This window comes from Sparus aurata, chromosome 22 (genome assembly GCF_900880675.1).
Source record: "Sparus aurata chromosome 22, fSpaAur1.1, whole genome shotgun sequence".
Taxonomy (NCBI): Eukaryota; Metazoa; Chordata; class Actinopteri; order Spariformes; family Sparidae; genus Sparus; species Sparus aurata.
This window is the reverse complement of record NC_044208.1, coordinates 31,073,857-31,098,413: the sequence shown is the minus strand read 5'-3', so window position 1 is coordinate 31,098,413 and position 24,557 is coordinate 31,073,857. Positions and strand designations below refer to the sequence as shown.

General features: G+C 44.9%; 3 protein-coding genes across 4 annotated transcripts in view; 2 read left to right on the top strand and 1 right to left on the bottom strand.

Annotated features, from left to right (window-relative positions):
• Positions 1-10: 10 nt before the first annotated feature.
• Positions 11-8,489, top strand: zbtb25 (zinc finger and BTB domain containing 25). Its single transcript, XM_030405756.1, has 4 exons — positions 11-220; positions 291-1,413; positions 4,770-4,950; positions 5,366-8,489. The coding sequence occupies exons 3-4, from the start codon at positions 4,778-4,780 to the stop codon at positions 6,570-6,572; spliced, it is 1,380 nt and encodes a 459-aa protein (XP_030261616.1). The 5' UTR covers positions 11-220; positions 291-1,413; positions 4,770-4,777; the 3' UTR covers positions 6,573-8,489.
• Positions 8,490-13,588: 5,099 nt separating this feature from the next.
• LOC115574306 (uncharacterized) lies at positions 13,589-17,425 on the top strand. The gene is made up of 2 exons (XM_030405757.1): positions 13,589-13,962; positions 14,744-17,425. The coding sequence occupies exon 2, from the start codon at positions 15,040-15,042 to the stop codon at positions 16,183-16,185; it is 1,146 nt and encodes a 381-aa protein (XP_030261617.1). The 5' UTR covers positions 13,589-13,962; positions 14,744-15,039; the 3' UTR covers positions 16,186-17,425.
• A 125-nt stretch (positions 17,426-17,550) lies between these two features.
• LOC115574307 (C-1-tetrahydrofolate synthase, cytoplasmic-like) overlaps positions 17,551-24,557 on the bottom strand; it is a 7,937-nt gene continuing 930 nt past the window's right edge. The window contains exons 2-12 of one of the 2 annotated variants that reach the window (XM_030405759.1): positions 23,308-23,410; positions 23,142-23,226; positions 21,957-22,016; positions 21,737-21,790; positions 21,519-21,655; positions 21,322-21,422; positions 19,998-20,134; positions 19,769-19,880; positions 18,753-18,880; positions 18,093-18,179; positions 17,551-17,970 (exon numbers count right to left, since the gene is read on the bottom strand). In XM_030405759.1, coding sequence (XP_030261619.1) covers positions 18,126-18,179; positions 18,753-18,880; positions 19,769-19,880; positions 19,998-20,134; positions 21,322-21,422; positions 21,519-21,655; positions 21,737-21,790; positions 21,957-22,016; positions 23,142-23,226; positions 23,308-23,408 — 969 coding nt within the window. In that variant the 5' untranslated portion in view covers positions 23,409-23,410 and the 3' untranslated portion in view covers positions 17,551-17,970; positions 18,093-18,125. The remainder of the gene's footprint in view (positions 17,971-18,092; positions 18,180-18,752; positions 18,881-19,768; positions 19,881-19,997; positions 20,135-21,321; positions 21,423-21,518; positions 21,656-21,736; positions 21,791-21,956; positions 22,017-23,141; positions 23,227-23,307; positions 23,411-24,557) is intronic. The other variant, XM_030405758.1, reaches the window with a different exon arrangement.

Below are 24,557 nucleotides of genomic sequence, written 5' to 3'. Positions count from 1 at the left end.
AGAAACAAGAAACATTTTAAGAACAAGTGGAGAAAATAAAAGAAACATTTTAAAGATAACTGTCCGACAGACGTCAGTCTACATGTTTCAAAGGAACAATTCGTTCAGTCATGTCAGCGGTTTGTGTTCTGATGCTCCACCTGCTGTCAGACACGGAGAATCACACCTGCAACAAGTTCTGATCCAGTAACACGTCGGCACAGTTCTGGTTCAGTGACAGGTGGGTTTTATTATAAACACTACATGCATTATTATTATTATTATTATTATTATTATTATTTTTGTTTCAGGGCGCTACAATAAAAATGTCAGAGAGGAATAAACAGGTGCTGAAAGAGTCACAGACAGGGAGGAAGAGCAGCAAACACAGTCTCACCTGTGGGCCTCGCAGCGTCTCACCTGTGGGCCTCGCAGCGTCTCACCTGTGGGCCTCGCAGCGTCTCACCTGTGGGCTTGGCGGTCCTGGACGGTAACAGCTGATAATAAACACCCGAGAGAGGAAACACAGGTGCAGCAGAGGGTCAGACACGTCGTGTATCTGATAGAAACTGGAGGTAGAACACACTGAGTGAACCAAACTGATCCAGTGTCAGCTGCTATGTTCATCATCTGTTCACTGATGACGTCACCACATCTGTTTCTAATCACCAGAAGTGTAAAATATCAAGCAGCTGAACATCAGAACAACATCAGCTGAACAGGATTCAACTGTAACTGTAACTGACACTGAGGGTGTTCAGACTTAAACTGACTGAGGTCTTAAATGGAGTAAAAACTGAATGAGGTTTGGTGCTGGATCAGTCAGAACCACGACATCATTACTACTACTACTAATAAGACCGCTGCTGCTGGTTTACATCTACATGAAGAGTTCTGACTCTTTGACCACAGATGTTTAATTTTTACATAAATGAGTCAAATGTCTGCAGACACGCAGATGAACAGAGGCGTTCAGGAGTCACACGGAAATCTGACATTTCTTTAAAATGCTCAGGTTTACAGAGTTATAACAGCTGCTAAAGATCTGTTATTATTAGTAGTAGTAGTGTTATTAGTATTCATTAACTGTGTTGATGACTTTGACCAGAATTATCTTTATATTATCGTTTTTAATTTAATAACCGGATCACTGGAAGAAACGCAGTGTCGCTCGGTCCTCGGGGCTTCCGTAGCCTGCGGTTGTCCCGTGCCTGCTGTGTTTATTATATTTATGTATTTTTGTGTTTGAATGAACATAAACCGATCAATCAGGCCGTTATTGATCACTGATCACACGTCGGTGGGTGACACAGTCGGATCACGTGACCAGCCCCTTTGACCCTTTCTCTCGCGAGATGTGACGCGGCTTCTTGCGAGATCATCTGCAGCAACAAATCGGCTCCCGCACCTGAAGACAATCTGCACATTTCTGCGGTAAGACACCGACAAACGGCCCACGGGCACGGCGCGCGTGCACGGCCCGGACACACAGAGGGTGTGTACGGTATGGACAGGCGTGAGCACGCGCCTGTGTGCGTGTAGATAAATGAGGACGTGCGTGTGTCTGAATGTGAATGAGGCAGAGGATGGAGGAGGCTGCAGCCGCGCGGGCGCGACACCACGACGTGCACGCGCGGAGCGGTATTGTTTGGACGCGCAGGGGTCCGGCTTCCGGTCTGCTCGATCAGACGATGTGTGTGTGTGTGTGTGTGTGTGACCTTCAGTGAGGTCACATGTCAGCTGCTGACCTCGTGCCCACCTGTCCCTGTGGGCGGAGCCTGCCGGAGGTGGTGTGAGGTCCCTGCAGGTGGAGGTCTGAAGCTGCTGATCATGATGAGTATCAATAAAGTTTCAGTCACAGCAGTTTCTAAGTGACAGAGGGGTGATTGATTAGTGACCGATAACTGATTAGTCAATATGAACCAACACGTCAAAGTCAAAACTACAAGACGTCTGTGGACATTATGAGTCAACTACGACTCCCAGGGTGCATTTCACCAGCACTCGTCCAATCAGAGAGCTTCAAACTCTGATTGGACGTGGAAGATTAAAATGTTCTCACTAATTTCTGGTTAAATTCAGTAACCATGGAACCGGGTTTTGCGTCTGATTCCCTCCATGGTGACGGCTGCTGAGCATCATGGGTAATGTAGTTTTGAACAGAGTGACTCAAAGTGGAGGGAGATGATGGAGATCCTCCTCCATCTTCAGCTGTTCAGATAAACACAAAGTCAGAAAGTGTTCGAAGTGAAGCCTCGTCTGTTATTGATCCAGAATCATCAAACCAAAACAAGGAGCTAAAAGAGGCTCAAACAGTTCAGAGCTGCAGTTCATTAGCACCAAACACACATTACACGCACTGACTCTGGTGATGAAAAACAATCATTTATGTTTTTAAATTATTATTAATATTTATGTTTTTTAATATAACTCACAGGTGTGAATAATCAGAGTCATTAATCTCAGTAATGTAGTTGGAGGTGTGTGCAGTAGTTGGACGTGTGTGCAGCAGGTGGAGGCGTGTGCAGCAGGTGGAGGTGTGCACTGCAGGTGGAGGTGTGTGCTGCAGGTGGAGGTGTGTGCAGTAGTTGGAGGTGTGTGCAGTAGTTGGAGGTGTGTGCTGCAGGTGGGTGCAGTAGTTGGAGGTGTGTGCTGCAGGTGGAGGTGTGTGCAGTAGTTGGAGGTGTGTGCTGCAGGTGGAGGTGTGTGCTGCAGGTGGAGGTGTGTGCAGTATTTGGAGGTGTGTGCTGCAGGTGGAGGTGTGTGCAGTAGTTGGAGGTGTGTGCTGCAGGTGGAGGTGTGTGCAGTAGTTGGAGGTGTGTGCTGCAGGTGGGCGTGTTGGTGGAGGAGGTGTGGTCAGGTGAGTTCCCAACAAATATCTGAGCTTACCTGTAGATGAAGGTTGGATGCTCGTCATCGACTCATGATGCTTTGTCTTGTTTCACGTTCCGTTACCTTTCTGGTGATGTTGGTTGGTAACAGAATGATTATTTTCAGCCGTCAGCTGCTCACCGATCAGCTCAGGAAGTGAAAACATCATTTTCAGCAACAATATTTTGGTTAGTCTGGACTTACTTCAGACAGAACTAACACAGAGGTAGTGAGGTATCAGCGGTGCTGTGTTCCACTTTCATGGTGAAAACGAGACATATATTGTCCTTGACTCGGTTGTTGTCATGGTTTCTCACATAGGACAGGATGATGAGATATCAAACTGACGACATTTTCTTCCATCCATTTAATCGGTTTAAACTTGCTGCTTTCAGGCATATTAAAGGTTTCCATGCTTGTATAAAGCCACTGCAGCAAATATCACAGGAGGTGTGTGCAGCAGGTGGAGGTGTGTGCTGCAGGTGGAGGTGTGTGCTGCAGGTGGAGGTGTGTGCAGCAGGTGGAGGTGTGTGCTGCAGGTGGAGGTGTGTGCAGCAGGTGGAGGTGGTGCAGTAGTTGGAGGTGGTGCAGTAGTTGGAGGTGTGTGCTGCAGGTGGAGGTGTGTGCTGCAGGTGGAGGTGTGTGCAGCAGGTGGAGGTGTGTGCAGTATTTGGAGGTATGTGCTGCAGGTGGAGGTGTGTGCTGCAGGTGGAGGTGTGTGCAGTAGTTGGAGGTGTGTGCAGTAGTTGGAGGTGGTGCAGTAGTTGGAGGTGTGTGCTGCAGGTGTGTGCAGTAGTTGGAGGTGTGTGCAGTAGTTGGAGGTGGTGCAGTAGTTGGAGGTGTGTGCTGCAGGTGGGTGCAGTAGTTGGAGGTGTGTGCTGCAGGTGGAGGTGTGTGCAGTAGTTGGAGGTGTGTGCAGTAGGTGGAGGTGGTGCAGTAGTTGGAGGTGTGTGCTGCAGGTGGAGGTGTGTGCAGTAGTTGGAGGTGTGTGCTGCAGGTGGAGGTGTGTGCAGTAGTTGGAGGTGTGTGCTGCAGGCGGGCGTGTTGGTGGAGGAGGTGTGGTCAGGTGAGTTCCCAACAAATATCTGAGCTTACCTGTAGATGAAGGTTGGATGCTCGTCATCGCCTCATGATGCTTTGTCTTGTTTCACGTTCCGTTACCTTTCTGGTGATGTTGGTTGGTAACAGAATGATTATTTTCAGCCGTCAGCTGCTCACCGATCAGCTCAGGAAGTGAAAACATCATTTTCAGCAACAATATTTTGGTTAGTCTGGACTTACTTCAGACAGAACTAACACAGAGGTACCACTGTGTTAGTTCCACTTTCATGGTGAAAACGAGACATATATTGTCCTTGACTCGGTTGTTGTCATGGTTTCTCACATAGGACAGGATGATGAGATATCAAACTGACGACATTTTCTTCCATCCATTTAATCGGTTTAAACTTGCTGCTTTCAGGCATATTAAAGGTTTCCATGCTTGTATAAAGCCACTGCAGCAAATATCACAGAACATTCAAGCAGCGAAACTAAAAGCTGTAGTTATAAACATGACAGGACCGAGGAAAATCTCCAGAGGAATCAGAATTAAAGTTTCATCTCTTCAGACAGCTCTGATGGAGCTCAGGATTTCATGGCAACTTGTTTCATATGATTAAAATATTTGTCACAGTGTTTTTCTGAAAACAGTTCACTGAATACTAAAGTAGCCGAGACCTCGGCTTTATGTTAATGAAGAGCAACCAAAGCAACATAACGTAATGCTGCTCACATAGACAGTGAAGTGATGGTGTGGACGCTCGTCCCGGATGTTAGAATCGTAACTCAATCGAACCTGAACACACTGACATGAAACACATGTTTAGATGAGTGTGACTCTCCGTCAGAGGACGACATCTTGTGTTGTGTGTTTGCAGAGTGGGTCATGGAGGTGTCGTCTCACAGCCTCTTCCTGCTGCAGCAGCTCAACGTTCAGAGAGAGTTCGGCTTCCTGTGTGACTGCACCGTCGCCATCGGAAACGTCTACTTCAAAGCTCACCGTGCCGTGCTCGCCGCCTTCTCCAATTACTTCAAGATGATCTTCATCCACCAGTCCAGGTCCATTTTTTTCTTTCTTACAGATCATTGACTCGGCTTCAGTTGCGTGGTCTTAATGTGGATGATTGTTAGCGACAGGACAGAAGTTGTTGTTTTTCATTCAGGAGTCTTCATGCTAATGTCACGACAGTTTGAGGTAAACAGTAGAAACACAGGACCGTGAGCTCACATGTATTTGACCAGCCAAAAAATATCTGCAGAATGATGCCAAGCAAAAGTCAAACCAGGTTCAGTGTTTTGCAGATGACTCTGTGTTGTTCTGCTCTCTGCATCAACAGAGAGATCTGAAGGTCCTGAGTGAGTCACAGTTATCAGCTCACCTGAGAATCGTGACGCAGGGCAAACAAACACTGTTGTTTCTGTTGACACTGGCATGTCTGTCTGCCTGTCTGTCTGCCTGTCTGTCTGTCCTCAGTGAGTGTATAAAGATCCAGCCCACAGACATCCAGCCAGACGTCTTCAGCTACCTGCTGCACATCATGTACACCGGCATGTGTCCCAAGCAGCCCGTGGACCAGAGCCGGCTGCAGGAAGGCATCAAGTTCCTTCACGCCTACCAGCTGTGCCGGAAACCTGGCGAGGGCGCCACCGACACCACCACCGACGTGGTACGCATGTCCAATCTTTATGGCATCCAGATATCTTCCCAACTTGCGAATAAGGAGGCGGGCGGGGTCCCGAAATCCACAACAGTGTCCTGCGGGGCCCCCGATGATGGATGCTCCTCCGGCCGGGGGGGGCGATCCCACTCCCAGCTATCCCTCGCCGTTGGACTGGAGGGGGTCCCATCAGACCGCCAGGCCTCAGCGCTACGCAACGTTTGCTCCGTGGCATCTGGAGACGACTCGGACATCTCGACTCGCATAAAACAGGAGAGGCTGGAGGAGGAGGGTGAGGATGGTGAGAGGGAGGAGGGTCAGGGGGCGGGGTCTCCGTCTCCAGCTCAGGGCAGCAGTCCCAGTCAGAACCTTCTGTTCAAAGATCGGCCTCTGGTTCTGCTGTGTCCACGCTGTGGAGAACGCTGTTCCTCCCCTGAGGTCCTGCGAGAGCACCTGTTCAGCCACGCCCTCGACCCCACCCGCTTGATGGAGGGATTGTCGCAGAGCGGCGAGCTGGACGCCGGCGTGGAGGAGGGGCCTCCAGGGGGCCAGGAGCAACTGGATGCAGGATGTCTGGAGGAGGCGCTGAGGCAGAGTCAGGCGCTCGCCAACCAGCTGGCTGCAGAGCTGCGGAGGAGCCGGGGGGGCGGAGGAGGAGGAGGTGGAACCAGCCCGACCCCCGCCGTCCTGCACTCTCGTAAACGTAAGATCGCCTGCGCCGTCTGTAGCCTGCGCTTCGCCCACAAGAGCCAGCTGCAGGAGCACATGTACACACACACTGGCAAGCCGTCACGCTACCACCGCTACAACCGCCTCTGCAGCCAGCTCTTTCAGGCCTCCGCCCACTTCTGCGAGGGTGCCGCAGAGCCTGGGGGCGGGGCCGGGGGCGGGGCCGGGGCCTCTGCTGGCAACGTCATGCTCTCTGAGGAGGCCAACAGGGACACTCAGGACAACGGCAGCTCCTGCTACTCTCTGGACTCTGAGATCTCCCAGGAGAGTGTGGACGGCGTGCCCGTCGAGTGACGTCATCAGGTGAACCACGGCAGGTGTTTCACCACCAGGTGCCATGACTGAACACACAGGTGGTTCTGTTCTGAACCTGTTCTCTCAGACTGGACTCTGAGGTTTGTGTTGTCGTTCTGTTTCTGTCTCTGCTGCTGTGTGATGGTCTGGTACCTGTGCAGGTGTGTGTGTGTGTGTGTGTGATCATGTGGTCATCAGCTGCCAGGGGACGACTGTGAACTGATCGATCAGTCGACAGAAAATCAATCAGCAGATATTTAAAAACTGTAAAGAATATTTGCTGATCATCTTCTATAAAGACTCAGTTTGTTTGTCCAACAAAAGAAAACGTGAAGACGTCAGCGCAGATTCATGGATAATCAGAAAACAATCAGCGGATTGATAATAAGTGAGTCCATCATGAACATCACATCCTGTTTGTGTCATCGGCTCGTTTTTGTTTCTGTGAACACTGAGACCTTGTTGAATCCGGATCTTCCACGCTCACCAGCGGACAGTGAACGCCTCTTAGGAAGACGCACGTTAAAATGTCGGACTGTTCCTTTAACGTACCATCAGTGTGATGCCAGACTGTCTGTAGATCAGTTTTAGTGCCTTTGTCTGCTCGTTTGTGTTGTTTCCATCAAAGCTTCCCGACAATCTGATCCGAACTGTGTCAGACGATCACTGACGCTCGATTTCTCCTGTCTGGGTCAGAAAACTGAAGCTCGACTGAACTTCTGTTAAAGGATCGTTCCACTGTTTCATTGAAGATGTCCTGTTAACATTTCTGATCGTTCTGCACTTCATAGATTAATGTAGTTGGTTTCAGCTCCTCTTCACTCTGAACACGCAGCTCCATGTAACTTAGAAATCTGAAACGCCACAATAAACAATTAAAATGTCTTAAATACGTCTAAATAAAAAGCGTATTGAAATATAACAATGATAAAAATGTTGATAATAATGATCGTCAGCGTGCTGCTGGTTGTGAAGATGTGTACAAGTACACAGAGTACTACAGTATAACTTTATTTTGAAAGGGGAACAAGAAAAACAGTGTAATGGTCCTTTAACTGGAGGTGGTCAGGTGACCAGCGTTCATTGATCAGGACCCTCCTGTTGAGATATTATTGATTGGTGACGTCATCTTCATTGTGTTTCACTGTAAAAAGAATCCAAACAGGAAGTTTGTGTTGACGTGTTTTGTACATAGACGTCTGTTTTTTCATTGATGGAACAATAAAGTTTTGTAAATGAAAGTCTCTTTGCACCAGTCAGAGCGCAGCTGAGGAGTCTGATGAGGGTGTCAGATCTTTATAATAAATGTTTGATCTGAACATTGACGATCAGATCGAACAGTGAGAGCTGCCACCACATGTCACAGGACAAAACTTTATTTCAAACTGTTGGAAACAAACACTGTGACATCACAGGGCTCCTGGAAACACCTGGAAACACCTGGAGGCCAACACAGGCGACACCATGAAGAACAAACACAGCTTTTTATGACGGAAATTAAAGAAGTGAAAGAAATGAAAAGAGTCGAACTCACCAGCTCTCCCTGGAGCTCTCAGCAGGAGGTCCTGGTCTTCAGAGGAAGTGGATCTTTGAGTTTCCTGTTTAAAGTCTGTCTGCAGTACCAGACCGGGTCCAGCAGGCGTCAGCAGAGAGCTGAGCTCTGAGATGACCAGAGGCATTCTGGGAAACAGAGTATCCACACAGACAGCTGACATTTTCAGTCCTTCAGGACAGGATGTAAGCGTTTGTTCTGTTCTTTCAAAAAAGACAAACATGATTTGAACACTGAGAACAGAATCACCAAAAAATATGTTTTTATTTTATAAAAGTCACAAAAGTCCTGAAAAAATGAAGGTTAAGATTCAGACATCATGTAACGTCTGTAAAAACGTAAATAAAGAGAAAAAATAATAGGGATGAGCGAGTACAGCATTATCTGTATCTGTGTCTGTACTCGGAGTGGGCGGGACGTAACCCGGACGTGGGCGGGATTTAACCCGGACGTGGGTCGGGTTGTCTTGAAATGGGCGTGCCTTTAACCGGTATGTTATTTTAAGCATGCAATTGATATGGGTTGATCAGAATTTGTTATATTTATTGCTGATTAGAAAACTATTTACAGGACAGCATCAGCATTGAGCTTCAGATCGATAGCAAACAAACAATTTACAGAACAAGTTTTGCAACAATGAATACAACACATGCGGTTGCAATTATGAAGTAAAATGTAATGAACAAGAGTTTTCATACTCAACATAACTTTCTTTTTTTAACTTCAAATTTTTTTTTTTATGATCAGTGTGATTTTTAAAAAAATGTTTTTGGTTCTTTTTTTTTTTTTTTTATTTCCACACCAGGTGTGTGTGTGTGTAGCTTAATTTGTAATATTATTTATACCACTTCTACCGTTTTTTCTTTTTTTTTTATGAAATACAGCAAGAAAGTGTCAGACAAAAAAACTGAAAAAAAAACTCCGACAGGCAGAGACGCAACGCGAGTCACATTCTACCAAGCACCACGTCTGAACGAACCCACGTTTACCAGAACTCCACTGGTTAATAAGTGAGTACAAACCAAAGTAAGAACAAACCTGAAGCTGAATAAAACCTAAACGTTAACGGATTCCATTAATTTAAATGTTAACACAAGTCAATAATTTGGCCTTAATCTGCACTTAAATCAAGATATACTTAGTGCTTGTAATTTGGCAAGTTCTAGCCAGAAATTTGCCATTTATCACCGCGCGCGCACACGCACACACACGCACACACACACACACACACACACACACACACACACACACACACACACACACACACACACACACACACACACACACACACACACACACACACACACACACACACACACACACACATTAATATCTGAACAGACGGGAAGTCTCTCCCAGAAAACACTCCTTCACTCACGGTGCCAACATTTTTATCATCTTTGTTAACTCGACACAATTTAACTACAGAACTAGGATGTGAATTAACCCGCAACCGTCTTACACATCATCTTATTCACAATAAGATTACACCAACAGCAACAGAATACCCAAGAGTCTTTGCGCCACAGTCCACAGTATACTAAGGTATAAGCTTTAGTATTAAAGTATAAGTGTAAGTCTAAGTATTAATGTACCCAGTCTTAGACTATTCTTTATACTTTTCAGTATAAGCAAAGTATACTTCACTATACTTTTCTTAAGTATATAAAATATACTAAATAAAAAGTACACTTCAAGCATACTGCCTCAGTTTTAGTATAAAATAAGTATACTTGTAGTACACTTGAATAAACTACTTTTTGCTAAGGGATCACAGACACAGTCAGCTACCCAATGAGGATTTTCATTCAATCCAAGCACAGATATTGACTCGTATTACTCGTATAATACTCGTACTCGGCAAAAGTGCTTTATCTGTACCGGATACTCATTTCAGCCGAGTATCCGGCTCAACTCTAAAAAATAACACAAAACTTAATAAATATTTAATTTTGACAATACTATGAATACAAAGTCAGAATATAAGAGTAAGATAAGAATATTATATGAAAATACATACATAATAAATACATAATAAATAAATTCAAACCTTAAAAAAGACTTCCATAAATATTTCAACACGTTATTGTTATAATAAAGTCACAACATCACGAGAACGTCAACAGAACATTTACAGAACGTTTCACTTTTTAAAACTGAAGATTGCAAATATTTATAACAACTTCATCACAATTTACAAGTGAATTTATACAGTGTGATAACATTAAATATGATATTAATATTGTGATTGTGTCATAATTTTGAATACATTAACATATATAGAGTATAGTTTGATATGTATGAATATAATGAGTAAAGACTGATAATTCAACCCCCTAGAGAGGATCAATAATGATCATTATTATAGTATAATCTTAATGATAATAATAATGATAATAATAATAATCTGTCATGTTTTTTGAGTGTTTTTTCTAAAAGTTTTCTTTCTGTTTCAGATTTTGGGGACAGGTGAGATTTGATTTGCAGCTTCGAGGTGATGGTGGCTGCTGATTGGATGGTTGGTGGATGTGATGACAGACAATTTAAATTTCCATCTGATTATTAATAAACTAAATAAAATCAGCTGTTCCTTCTGAACACTCAACAAGCCGACAGTCTGCAGACGCTTTCAGCTGTTCAGATGATGAGACTGAATATTCGGATATCATCCTGATGATTACAAACATGAGTTAAATAAATACATATATACATTTATACATATACTGGGCGAGGCCATTTGGCCTTCACTTTTCTTTTTTTTAGGGGCACAAAGGCCACTGAGTAAAATTCGATGATTTACCTTTCAGACTAATACCATAACATACTAATTTATAGTAAGACATGGATTATGTATCAAAACATTTTTAATACCAATATCAAGTTAATGTTACATTAGAAAACTGTTTTTTTTAAAAGTAGAGTTAGGTGATTTTTGTGACACTACACTGAATATTACTGAAGTTATTGAATATTTCTTCCAATAGAAATTCCCCAAAGCACATTTTTTCCAAACGAAAAATAGTAGAATAACCAGCAGGAGACCACTGATGTGTGGAGTGATTTTGGTGGCACTACACTCTGAATAATAGTGAAGTTATTGAATTTTTTGTAGTTTCTCTTTTCGGTGTTGCACTTTGTAGACGGTCCCTGCGCCCTCGTCTCACAGCTGGCTGACCATACAGACCAGAGTTAATGTCCAGACGCTCGTTCTGATTAACATACGGTTGTAGCTCGTTGTCTTCCTCACTACGGTAGGAAAGAGTCGTCGTTTGTGTTTTAGCAATGTTTCGCTTATGAGTTATTGATCCGGGAAGTTCGAATCTGTGAATATATTTCCAACTTTACCGGACTAAATCCTACCACATAAGTCAGTTACGTATCATATCAAACCGGCTGCGCTCGCTCGCTGTGCTGTAAGTTTCGTTCTTCTGTTTTGAGACGCTGCTGCTGTGTGAGAGGCTTTCACGTGAGATCATCGTGATGATGAGACTCCACCTGCAGGAACCGCGGACTCACTGAAGTTACTGTGAGTGACTACTGTGCACTCAGGTGGCTGTAATTCAAGGCAAGAACACTACGCTGACCGGGCCAGGGGCACAGAGGACACTGTGGCCGTACGATGATTTGTTTTTTCACGGGGCATCAAGGCCAAAGTGCGTGAAATTCCCACCCTGGTGTATATATACTGTATATATATATATACAGTATATATAAACAATATATGTATACACACAAAGATAAACACATGAATTATAATAATAACTGAGTCCAGAAAACTTCCTGCAGAAGTTCCCTGAAGGTAAAACACTCTCCTGCCTCATGCTCTCACCTGTCGGAGGTCCTGATTGGTCGATCTGCTGTTGCTTAGAGACAGATGGATGTATTTTTACCCTCCATCGCTATAGAAACAAAAGCTGCTGAGGTTCTTCACACCTTCAAAAATAGACAGTGACACATGACGACACAAGAGAGCTCAGAGTGCTGCAGCAGATCAATAACTGATCACTGATCAATAAACCAGCTCAAACAAGGAGATTTAAAGATCAGTCAAATTTGTTTTGTTTCTGTTCATTAAACTTGTGATGTTGTGTCCTGCAGAGTAATACTTACACGATTTATCACATTTAAAAAAAGTTTCCAGGAAGAATTCAGATGAAATTTGAGTCTTTTAGGTTCATTTGTCTTAAATGATTCTGTAGAAATCTGTGGGGTCGGTCTTGCTGAGTCCTGGAGACAAACTCCAGTCCAGCAGGTGGCGCTGAACACCTTGAGTCTGTACCCAAACCAGCAGTAGAAGAAGACACAGGAAAGTTTCTCTCATGAGTGGCAGCTAAAGATTCGAGGAACATGTTCAGCTAAAGTCTGATTCCTGTCTGTAGCTTCTGTAAAAATACAGCCTGTGATGGAGGTTAGTACAGAAATCAGTAACTAATCAGTAACTAATCATTAACTAACAGTTACTCATCAGTAACCAATAGTAATGAATCAGTGACTAATTAGTAACTAATAGTAACGAATCAGTGACTAATAGTAACTAATCAGTAACTTATAGTAACTAATCAGTAACTTATAGTAACTAATCAGTGACTAATAGTAACTAATCAGTAACTTATAGTAACTTATAGTAACGAATCAGAGACTAATAGTAACTTATAGTAACTAATCAGTAACTTATAGTAACGAATCAGAGACTAATAGTAACTTATAGTAACTAATCAGTAACTTATAGTAACGAATCAGAGACTAATAGTAACTTATAGTAACTAATCAGTGACTAATAGTAACTAATCAGTAACTTATAGTAACTAATCAGTAACTTATAGTAACGAATCAGAGACTAATAGTAACTTATAGTAACTAATCAGTAACTTATAGTAACGAATCAGTAACTTATAGTAACGAATCAGAGACTAATAGTAACTTATAGTAACTAATCAGTAACTAATAGTAACTCATAGTAACTCATCAGTTACTAATAGTAACTCATAGTAACTAATCAGTAACTTATAGTAACTAATCAGTAACTAATAGTAACTAATCAGTAATAACTATTTAATAGTTGATTAGCGGTGATTCAACCCTCCACCTGATTTATTTCTCTTCTTGTCTGAACTGTTGTGAACGATGTCATCATCGTTCATCATGTTGGATAGTTACACTAATCAGTCTATACACAAGGAGGACAAGGAGGAGGACCTTCTTCCGGTCTCCTGTTTCTGCTAGTCCTCCTGGTCCTCCTGGTCCTGCTGGTCCTGCTGGTCCTGCTGGTCCTCCTGGTCCTGCTGGTCCTGCTGGTCCTGCTGGTCCTCCTGGTCCTGCTGGTCCTGCTGGTCCTCCTGGTCCTCCTGGTCCTGCTGGTCCTGCTGGTCCTCCTGGTCCTCCTGGTCCTGCTGGTCCTCCTGGTCCTCCTGGTCCTGCTGGTCCTCCTGGTCCTGCTGGTCCTGCTGGTCCTCCTGGTCCTGCTGGTCCTGCTGGTCCTGCGGGTTGTGCTGGTCCTGGTCTGTCTCCTTGTTGTCTCTGAGCGTTGGATGTCTAAAGATAGAGATGTGTTGCTCTCACATAAAACCTCCTAGAAACTCATTAAAGGAAATAAAACCAGATCCAGCTTCCTGTTCTCCATCTCCCCCGGGGGCCTCACTCCTCTGCCTCCCCCAGCCTCCCACCTCCTTATTGAAGAAACCATTTCTGTAAAACTAAACGCCAATCAGTGGGGTTGCTATGGAAACTAGGGTGGAGGAGAGAGAGAGAGAGAGAGAGAGAGAGAAAAGGGGGAGGAGCTCAGTGTTTGTTCAGTCAGGATCAGATCTGATCAGCAGACCGGAGAAGACCCTCGTCCAGGTGAGACCTGATAAAACTTCTGTGTGACATCTTTATTTCACTGTTATTGATGATCAGATCAGCTGATCTCTTCCTCTCATGATGATGAAACATTTTATTAATGAGACTTTCTGACTGATCCTGTGAACTGAAGACCGTCTGACTCGTCCTCTTGTTTTTTTACTCTGAACTTAATCTGTAAAAAAAGAGGCAGATATCAGCCGAACATGTAAATCTGATGTTCTGATTTTAAATCATCAAAATGTCATTTTAACTTGAACTCCATCTCAGGATCTATCACACTGTCTATAAGAAGTTCTGTGAAATATTGATATTGTATGTTTTAACACAACCAGTTAAATGTGAACAAATTGTTCAGTTTTGTCACTCAGCAGTTTAGTTTATGTTTCTTCATCACAGTGATCGTCACAATGTCTGCAGACTTTATGTTTAATATTCTCTTTGGATCATCCGTCTTTATTTCAGAAGCCTGGACATCAAAATAGAAAAATATGAAATAGATTCATCAACAAGTTTATTAAGCAGATGATTTTGTCCAAAGTGATTTTTAATAAGTGAACTGAAGCTCGGTAGGAACAACAACACGTCACATAAACGTGTCTTTTGTAACTATGCTGATAAAACTGTCATATTTTCCTATGAACATGACTCATGTTGAGAGATCTGAGCAGAAACTGATCAGTGAACGTCTCTGGTGACGTGTTAACACTCACGTCTGCTCTGTTCAACCCTCCACGTGTCATAAATCAACATGTTGAATCTGTGTCTTTGTGCTCTGCAGGTTCCCAGGTGTTTAATCTCGGCAGCAGATGGTTTATCAGCGGCGGATTGTGGACGGAACAGCTCAAACGCCTCCGGGAGGCAGAAAAACCATTTAGCGTCACCGTGGAGATGCCATGGTGAGGGAGGGTGGAGGCGCCGTCCAACGAGTGGAGAAAGTGACATTAAGGAGGAAGCTGACGGGACTTTGAAGCTGCTGCTGGGAAAAACCGACCTGAAGCCAAGACCAACAGAAACCAGATTAACTCTTCAACAAAGACCTCAGCCGCTGTAGAGAGACACACAGAAACTGGCAACATGGACGGCAAAGATTTATCTGAAGAGAGCTATGGGGGGAGCTGTGGAGCTGCAGGTGGGGTTGATGACATCAGAAACAGGAAGTTAACCAGACGCAGGTGGTGGAGGCGATTCTCACCTGCTGCTGTTTGTAACAGGAAGCAAAAGAAGGACGGAGAGGAACGTTCAGAGAAGCAGACAAATGACAGTGGTGTTCCCCCAGAGGTGGCGCTGCAGGAGGCAGGTACTTCTGCACTGGACACCAAAGAAGAAGAAAGCGCTGATGGAGCTAAAGGGAAGAGGAGGTTCAATGTGAGAACGTGGTCAATGTTCAAAAGGTTCCAGACCTCGTCCTACGTTCGAACAAGTCACGAGGAGAAGACAGACGACAAACCTTCGAGGAGCCTCCGCAAGAAAGTGAGAATGTTTTTCAGCAGAAGAAGAAGAAACAGATTATCTGGTGTCCGTCTGGAGAACATGGAGAACACTACGCTGTGTGAGGAGGCTCCGTGTTCACCTGTAGCTCAGGTAGAAGAACCGTCAGAACTCCATGACGATGTGGCTGATGACAGCGTGGAGGTGGTGACGGTGGCAGCCGAGGTGAGCGTCCAGCTGACTGAACAAACAGCAGCAGATCCACAGGTCTGTGACATCAGCGATGATGTAAACAGATCTGAACCGATCCAAAATGACAGTGAGGCTGTTGGAGACACAAACGTTGTTCCTGTTGAAGACTTAATGGAGGCTGCAGAGAAAGACAAGGTTTCTTGTGACACCGCCACCGTCGTCCTGGACACTGACGATTACCCTTCATCATCTACGACATCATCTCAGCAAGCCTCCGAGCGTCCCTGTGAAGAGAAGACGACCTCGCACTGCCTTCAGCCAACGAGTAATGGGCCATCCATCCGGATCGAGCTGGTTCCACGATATGACATCAGTCAGGATGATAATGAGGAGGAGTGTTGGGAGGACTTCTCCTCAGACAACCACAACCATCTCCTCCTCCTCCTTGGCTTCGAGCACAGCGAGCGGCAGCTGCACCGGATGGCTCGCTCTCTGGTCCGAGCCGCCATGACCGCCGCCGTGGACCAGCTGACCCGAGAGCAGCAGAGTGACTCAGGCTGCGTTCACAGAGAGCCGCCGGGCTGCCGAGATCATGCATGACGAAGAGGAGCGACAGTGAGAGGAGGAGGAAGAACAAGAGGAGGCTAATTCAGTACAAACCTTCATCTGAGTGGCAGACGACTGAGAAAAAAAGTTTGAATTTGAGACATGTGATCACAACTCATTTGATGACATCACAATGACATCATCACATTACATCAGCTGTGAAATGTCAGGGAGAAAGGTTCACCTATCAGTGAATTTAAACATGCAGCTGCTTTCAGATGACCGACCAACAAACTGGACTTCCTGTGTAAAGTCTGTGGACTGAACCTTTACGTGACGTGTTTCTGTGTGAGGTGGTTTTATCCTCCACCACAGAAGAAGACGGATGTGGCTGCATGCGGCCGGCTGTTGTCTCGGTGGAAGAACTCACTCTTCTCTTAACATCAAAAGGTCAGAAATGAAACGATCCGTCTGTACGCAGACGACACCTCGTTATAAACATCAGCCCGTCTGATCAGCAGCTGCTTTAAAACCTGCAGTCTGACTTTGATGATGATTTTAAAATTTACTGGATCATGAATTATTTTTAAATCCACATAAATCAAAATGCATTCTGTCTCTGAAAAACTGATGAACAGTTCAACTGAAACAACCGTTATGACTTTTCACAACTCATTTTCTATTAATTATTAAGTGTGATGTGATTTTCAGTAGATTTGATTGTGTTCGATCTGAAGTGTGTAAAAAACACATGGCTTGTTCTCACATGTTCTTCAGTCATGTTCTACTTTCACATCATGACTTGAAAAAGAAATGAAAGTTTTTTAATCACCAAAATCAAATCAAAGCAAACTGCATAAAAATGCGTGAGCCTTTAGTGAATAACTGTTTAAGTTCTGCAGGTGAATCAACTCAAATTTTAAACTCTTCAGAGAGAATCAACAAAATCTGAACATTTTTCATCCTGACGAATCAAAAGAAACTAGAACAAGTGAGAGTAAAATCTAAGAGGAGAAGCTTCGGACTCTCAGAGTTATTTCAGGAATCAAGCCGACTAAAAATCATCTTCATGAATGACTGTCTGATGACATCACACAGCTGTCACTCGTCGCCAGCTGTGATTATCTTTAAATCAGCGTGAGTTGATCTGATGACACGTTTTAATTCATTTACAGTCTGAAAGGAAAATGATGATAATACAACAACAAATGCGCTCCACGTGAAGATTCAACAAGAACATGTTCAACCTTTATTGATTTTTCTCAGTCGATCATTAAATGCTGTTGTGACAGTTTTGTGGCTCAGATGTGATTTTTATGTCTCATCATCAGTCACATGTTGTCGTGTGACATGAAGGAAACAATCGCTGTTCTCAACCTTTTCAACATAAACATGCAAATGAATAATCAATGAAATATGTTCAGATGTTGAGCTGTAAACTTTATTGTTTGACATGAAGCTCAAACAGACTGAAGAGAAACTGTTTATAACATAAAGAACTGAAATGTAAAACTGATTTTATGATTACATTTTATTTACATTTGTTGAATCAATGACATGTCCATTAATCTCATTTTCAGATTTCATTAATAATCAATAGGTTGATCAGATATTTGGTCGCCTCGTGACGACTTCAGCAGGAAACAGCCGTCACGTCTGCGTTCGTTGTTTCCGACTTGAACAAACAGTGGAGCTCAGACTGACGGGCAGCCGGTCCAGTTTCTTTCTCTTCAGTTTGGATCAGATGGTGTGTAAACCACCAGCAGGGGGCTCCACTGTGTCTCAGTACCTCATTAGAGACACAAAGTGATGCAGAATGAGCTGACATCACTTTCTGAGCTAAAGATCATATTAATGACAATAATAATAATAATAATAACAGAAATGTTCATGAACAAATTTCTCTTGAAGATAAAATGACCATCAGATGTTGTGAGCTGTGTTTTTCTCATGAGGTTTACCTGCGAGTGTTTCCTACGGTGTCGTTGTGTTTTTCACCTCGTCGGCCGATTCTTCAACAGGAAACGCTGAGCGCTCAGCACCGTGTTCTGAAAACAAACCCACAGACGCTGACTGTCATCATCACCTCAACTGAAGTCTGGATTAATAAACGTATTAATAACTATTAACTGTGAGAGGTCACACGTGCTCCCAGCAGCAGCTTCACTCACAGATTAATAACGAAGCATCAGAAACTAGAAAACAAGTGAATGGTGTAACTGTCACTGAGGCCACCAGGTGGCGCTGGCCCTTTAATGGAGCCTCTGTGAGTACAAAGGATGCTGGGTAACAGGCAGCCATCTTGTTTGCAACAGTGTTGAATCCTGAAGGTAAACTACCTGTAAGATGTTACTTTTATGCAAAACATCAAGTGATCAGTATCTAAAGTGAAGTGATGGTTTGACTGGTTAATGAGACGCGAAGTTCACTCTCATATCTGTGACCAGTTGTTTTGTCGATCAATCGGCTGCAGACGTGATGACTGAAACTTTCAGCTGTTAACGAGCAAACGTTCCCCCGGCGATGTCATCTTAATGTTACATTTCACTATTAACTCATTTAAAAGTGCTTTAAATCATTTACTTTTCCGTTTGACATTTTTTGTTGTTATACTTTTTTACCTCCATGAGCATGGCCACCGTCATCGGCCCCACCCCCCCTGGAACAGGTGTGATGAATCCTGCTCTCTGATTGGCTGAGGCGTAGTGGACGTCTCCAACAACTCGTTTACCGCTAGCCCTTGTCTCGTCTGTCAGAGTGGTCGAAGGTCACACACAAAAGACACAGGACACAAGTGAGGACACAGGTGAGGACACAGGTGAGGACACAGGTGAGGACACGGGACACAGGTGAGGACACAGGTGAGGACACGGGACACAAGTGAGGACACAGGTGAGGACACGGGACACAGGTGAGGACACAGGTGAGGACACAGGTGAGGACACGGGACACAGGTGAGGACACAGGTGAGGACATGGGTGAGGACACAGGTGAGGACACGGGACACAGGTGAGGACACAGGTGAGGACACAGGTGAGGACACAGGTGAGGACACGGGACACAGGTGAGGACACAGGTGAGGACATGGGTGAGGACACAGGTGAGGACACGGGACACAGGTGAGGACACAGGTGAGGACACGGGACACAGGTGAGGACACAAGTGAGGACACAGGTGAGGACACAGGTGAGGACACAGGACACAAGTGAGGACACAGGTGAGGACACAGGTGAGGACACAGGTGAGGACACGGGACACAAGTGAGGACACAGGTGAGGACACGGGACACAGGTGAGGACACAGGTGAGGACACAGGACACAGGTGAGGACACAGGTGAGGACATGGGTGAGGACACAGGTGAGGACACGGGACACAGGTGAGGACACAGGTGAGGACACGGGACACAGGTGAGGACACAAGTGAGGACACAGGTGAGGACACAGGTGAGGACACAGGTGAGGACACAGGACACAAGTGAGGACACAGGTGAGGACACAAGTGAGGACACAGGTGAGGACACAGGTGAGGACACGGGACACAAGTGAGGACACGGGACACAGGTGAGGACACAGGACACAAGTGAGGACACAGGTGAGGACACAGGTGAGGACACGAGTGAGGACACAGGTGAGGTACCTGGTACGTGGTTGATTCCACAGTCAATGACCACGGCTCCCTCCTTCACCCACTCTCCTCTCACCATCTCGGCTCGCCCCGCCCCCACCACCAGGATATCGGCCCGGCCCACCTGACATCACACAGACAGGAAACGCATCATCAGACAGGAAACACACTGAGTTAGTTTCTCCGGGCCCTGACCTGCAGATTTAAAACAACAACAGTCAGTATTGATTTGTGATGTCACCTGCTCAGGTAGGTCAGGTGTCTTTGAGTGACAGGTGGTCACAGTGGCGTGGTTCCACAGAAGCAGGTCGTGCATCGGTGCTCCAACGATCTTACTGCGACCAATCACAACGGCATGTTTTCCCGCCACGGACACGCCTACACAGGAACAGGAAGTGACAGGAAGTGACAGGTGAGATATCTGTGATTGGTTATTTCTGTTTGGAGATCAAATCATGTTACTGAACTACAGTTCCCATGATGCTTTGTTGCCATGGAGAGAGTGACAGCACCATGCAGTAAGTCTGAGGTTGCGTCTGAAACTCCATTCTATACACTACATACTCAATATGTGTACTATCGTTCAACATACTTTTCAGTGAATAACAGCAGTATGCATCTTTTCAGACGCACTGCTCAGCGCAGAAGTGACGCACTTCCTGCTGGTTGGTTTGGAGATGTGTAACCGTGGTAACCCGTGTCAACCTCACCTCTACCGGCAATCTGCAATAATACTCGTGTAAAACATGTTTTGTTTAGCTTTTACTTAAGTATAAGGTTTGACTTCCGATGACACACTGTTGTGGTTGTAATGTTAACTGAGTTAGGCTAATTATGGAGCTAACGTTAATTAAACGGCTACCGTTAGAAACTTAAATTGAAGCATTGTAACGTTAGACGTTACACCAGAGCTGCACTGGTCGCTTTCTGCCGTTGTTTGTTGCGTTGTTGTTGTCTTCACCGCTGCATTGCATTGTGGGATATTTACACCAGCGTAGTGTCCAGTGCTTGCATACTATAATATTTACCGGAAATAGTATGCACCTCACGTACTGTTGGGTTCATACTGAGGTTTCAGACATACAAAAAAATCTCACATACTGTTTTAGCGTAATCAGTAGCATGTTAGTGTGGAACTTAGGACGCAGCCGGTGTGTTTATATTTAGATAAACAGTCTTTCTACAAGTCAGAGAGTGTGTGTGTGTGTGAGACCTGTCTGTGTGTGTGTGTGTGTGAGACCTGTCTGTGTGTGTGTGTGTGTGTGTGTGTGTGAGACCTGTCTGTCTGTGTGTGTGTGTGTGTGAGACCTGTCTGTGTGTGTGTGTGTGTGTGTGAGACCTGTCTGTGTGTGTGTGTGTGTGAGACCTGTCTGTGTGTGTGTGTGTGTGTGTGTGTGTGTGTGAGACCTGTCTGTGTGTGTGTGTGTGTGTGTGTGTGTGTGTGAGACCTGTCTGTGTGTGTGTGTGTGTGTGTGTGTGTGTGTGAGACCTGTCTGTGTGTGTGTGTGTGTGTGTGTGTGTGTGTGAGACCTGTCTGTGTGTGTGTGTGTGTGTGTGTGTGAGACCTGTCTGTCTGATGAGCTCCATGCAGCCTTTGGGGGTGCAGGGGATGAAACAGTCGTTCAGATCACCTCGAGATAACTTGCCTGCATTAATACAGCTCAGACTGTACACACACACACACACACACACACACACACACAGGACAGTTAAGTGTTAACAGGACCATGAAGAAGAAGACGGACTTCCTGCGGAGACTGACCCGTCCACGTCCTTCTCTGGAGAGACGGCGTTGGTGATGAGCTCGGTGTTGACGGGGTTGACAGAGTCCAGAGGAAGCTGGACGATCAGACCGTGGACGGACGGGTTCTCGTTAATGGACATGATGCTCCGCAGCACCTGCAGGACGACAGGAAACAGGAAACAGTCACAGCCTTCGTCAGCGTGGATGATGTCATCAGCTGTGGGCTCTTCACCGACCTCGTCCTGCTTCGCCGAGCTTGGCAGCCTCACGTGTTTCGCATCGATTCCAATCTGAGGAGCAGAGACTCGATCAATACAGTTCTGTTGAGATTATAGAAACATGGGAACTCAAACCAACATGACCAAGGATGAGCTCAGCAGGAGCTAGCATCATGCTAACAGAAGCATCAGTCTGTGTTTAGACTCAGTGAGGACGTGGTTCTGACGTGGTTCTGACCTCGGCTGCAGCCTTCAGTTTTGAGCTGATGTACAGGTTGGAGTCGTCTCTGTCTCCCACCTGAAACACAGGTGAGGTCATCAGGTGATTAAACACACCCAGTCATGTGACACTCGGCCGCCTCCAGTAACGAGCTCTCTCTCTCTCTCTCTCTCTCTCTCACACACACACACACACGTTAGCATCTCTCTGGTTCTGCTGAGATTATTGAACTGTATTCTGGATCATTCCAGAACATAATCTGAAGGTTCTGATCCGTCCAGGTTCTGTTGATCCAGATAATCTCCACAGATGAACTCCACTCTGTGATGTTTGAAGCTAAATTAACTGTGTAGCAGTAAGAAGCTAATGCTAGGCTACAAACAGACGACATCACGGTCACATGACTGAAACGTCTCCACCACTAAGAGTCTTACTGCACAATAACTATCCAGGTTTTCTATAAACTGATCAATGTACAAGTAGTAAAGTCAGAGTTAGAACAGTGTGTAACTAAAGTGGCCTGTAAAGACGGACTAGTGAGTAGATGAGTCTCCGTGTTCGCTGTGAGGACGTTTAATGTCCCCGACAACCTCTGTAGTCTCATTCAGACACTCGTTAGCAACCGCTAACTGTTTTTAACACATGAAGAGCTTCATGATTAAACTGTGGGACATTAATGATAAATAAAACATGTAAATGTTTTCACAGCTTTCACACATTTAACTGAAAACACACTCACAGACTTTGAGATGAGGGACCAGGAAGTGCTAACATGCTAACATGCTAACAGGTCTGGGTTCAGGACTACAGATTACAGCTCTGTATGAGGTGCACAGGCTCAAATCTTTACTGCATGTTTTTTATTCTCTGCTGAGAGTTGACTGTTTTGGGTGAACTGTTCCTTTAAGTGTGTGAGCTGTGGGATGATGTCATCAGCAGGGTCAGGTCGCTCCGCCTGCTTCAAGTTTGTTATCAGAGTTTGTGAGAAGAAGATCAGCTGCAGCAAACAGAGCAGCTTCAGACCAGTCCGACCCTGCAGACCCTCCATCAACCCTCCACCTGTCATTGATTAACTGACCGATGGCTTCAGCTTTTAGTTTGGTCATTGAGTTTATGATTTCATGAACTCTAACTGAAGCTGTCACATAAATTAGTAGAACAGAGTAGAAGAAGAAAGTACAGTAAATGTACTCAGTTACTGACCTGTAAGACAACCAGCGCCGGTCTGAACCCTGAGAAGTGACTCTTCATCTTCTCCACCTCCGTCTGCAGCCTCTCCCTCACCAACCTGCTCACACACACACACACACACACACGTTTGATGTTCTGACTGGTCCGACTGGACGAACTCAGATGTGGACTCACTCACTTGGACGTCTTGTTGCCGGAGACGACCGTTGCCAGGGAGCGCCTGCTTCCTCGGCAACCGCAGGCGCCAAGACGGAGCGAGAGGGCGGCCAAGGATAACATGACTGAGAGAGAGAGAGAGAGTTAACATCGTCACCCTGAGAATCAATACACTGATCAATTTATTCCTGATAAACTAAATGACAGAAATATGTTGAGTTCATAATAATAAACACATGAAGAGACTGAGTTGCTGCCACACACACCTGAACACACCTGAACACACTCAGTTTTTCATTATTCTATAATTGATCTCTAATGTGTTCATTCACAGCTGTGTTGTGTTGAGTGTCAGACGCTGAGCTCCCTCCAGCAGCCGAGCGTCTCTCAGAAATGTAACTTTACATGAACAAGAGCTGAACATTAAACGTGTTTGTCGACATGATGTCACAACAACACTCGTTTAACTGAAAACATGATCAATTCATAATGTTTGTGATGAGCTCATATTACAGTTTTTTCCAATTGCTAAAACACAATTTTGCAAACTCGGCTGGTTTTATCAAAATACTGAACACGATTCACAAACCAAACACCCAAACTGCAGAACACCTCATACATCCTGCAAAATGAAGCTCTGCAACCAAAACTACATGTAACATTATCAAAGTCAAACTGCTGCAGCAGACGTTACACACTTCATTCATGTTACCAGATGTTTGTCTAACCAGCTACACACTGTTGGGCAGAATAAAAACTCTCATCTTCAGAATGCTTTGCCAAAATACTGACAGAGTTCAAACTGTAGAGAATTCTTCAGATTGTTCACATGCACAGAAATATTTGCAGACACACACACATTTGATTGTGAGTGCAACATATATGCACAGCAGATATATTTCCATTGGAGTGAACAAAGATATGCTCACAAACAGTAAGTGAAACAGTGAACAGCAGAAACAGAATGTGACAGTGAGAGGCTGATGACATCATCAACTCAGGTTGTTCTGATGTCATCTGAAAGTTGTCGTCTTCTTTGGCCATGAGCTCCTCTACCAGCTCCTCCTCTCACTCTTCCTCCCCCTCTCATTCTCTCCCTCCCTCTTCCTCTTCCTCCCCCTCTCATTCTCTCCCTCCCTCTTCCTCTTCCTCTCTCTGCAGCGTCTTCCAGTGTTGTTGCTCACCTGTGGTCCTTTAGAGCTACTTCCTGACTGAAGTGGTAACAGTTACAGTAACAGTAGTTTGTCCAGGTGACACATATAGTGGCCAGTT

Bases quoted from the DNA above. Each gene is read 5' to 3' on its own strand.
- zbtb25 (XM_030405756.1), top strand. From the start codon at position 4,778: ATGGAGGTGTCGTCTCACAGCCTCTTCCTGCTGCAGCAGCTCAACGTT. The intron at 4,951-5,365 runs GTCCATTTTTTT...GTCTGTCCTCAG, and splicing joins ATCTTCATCCACCAGTCCAG to TGAGTGTATAAAGATCCAGC.
- LOC115574306 (XM_030405757.1), top strand. From the start codon at position 15,040: ATGGACGGCAAAGATTTATCTGAAGAGAGCTATGGGGGGAGCTGTGGA.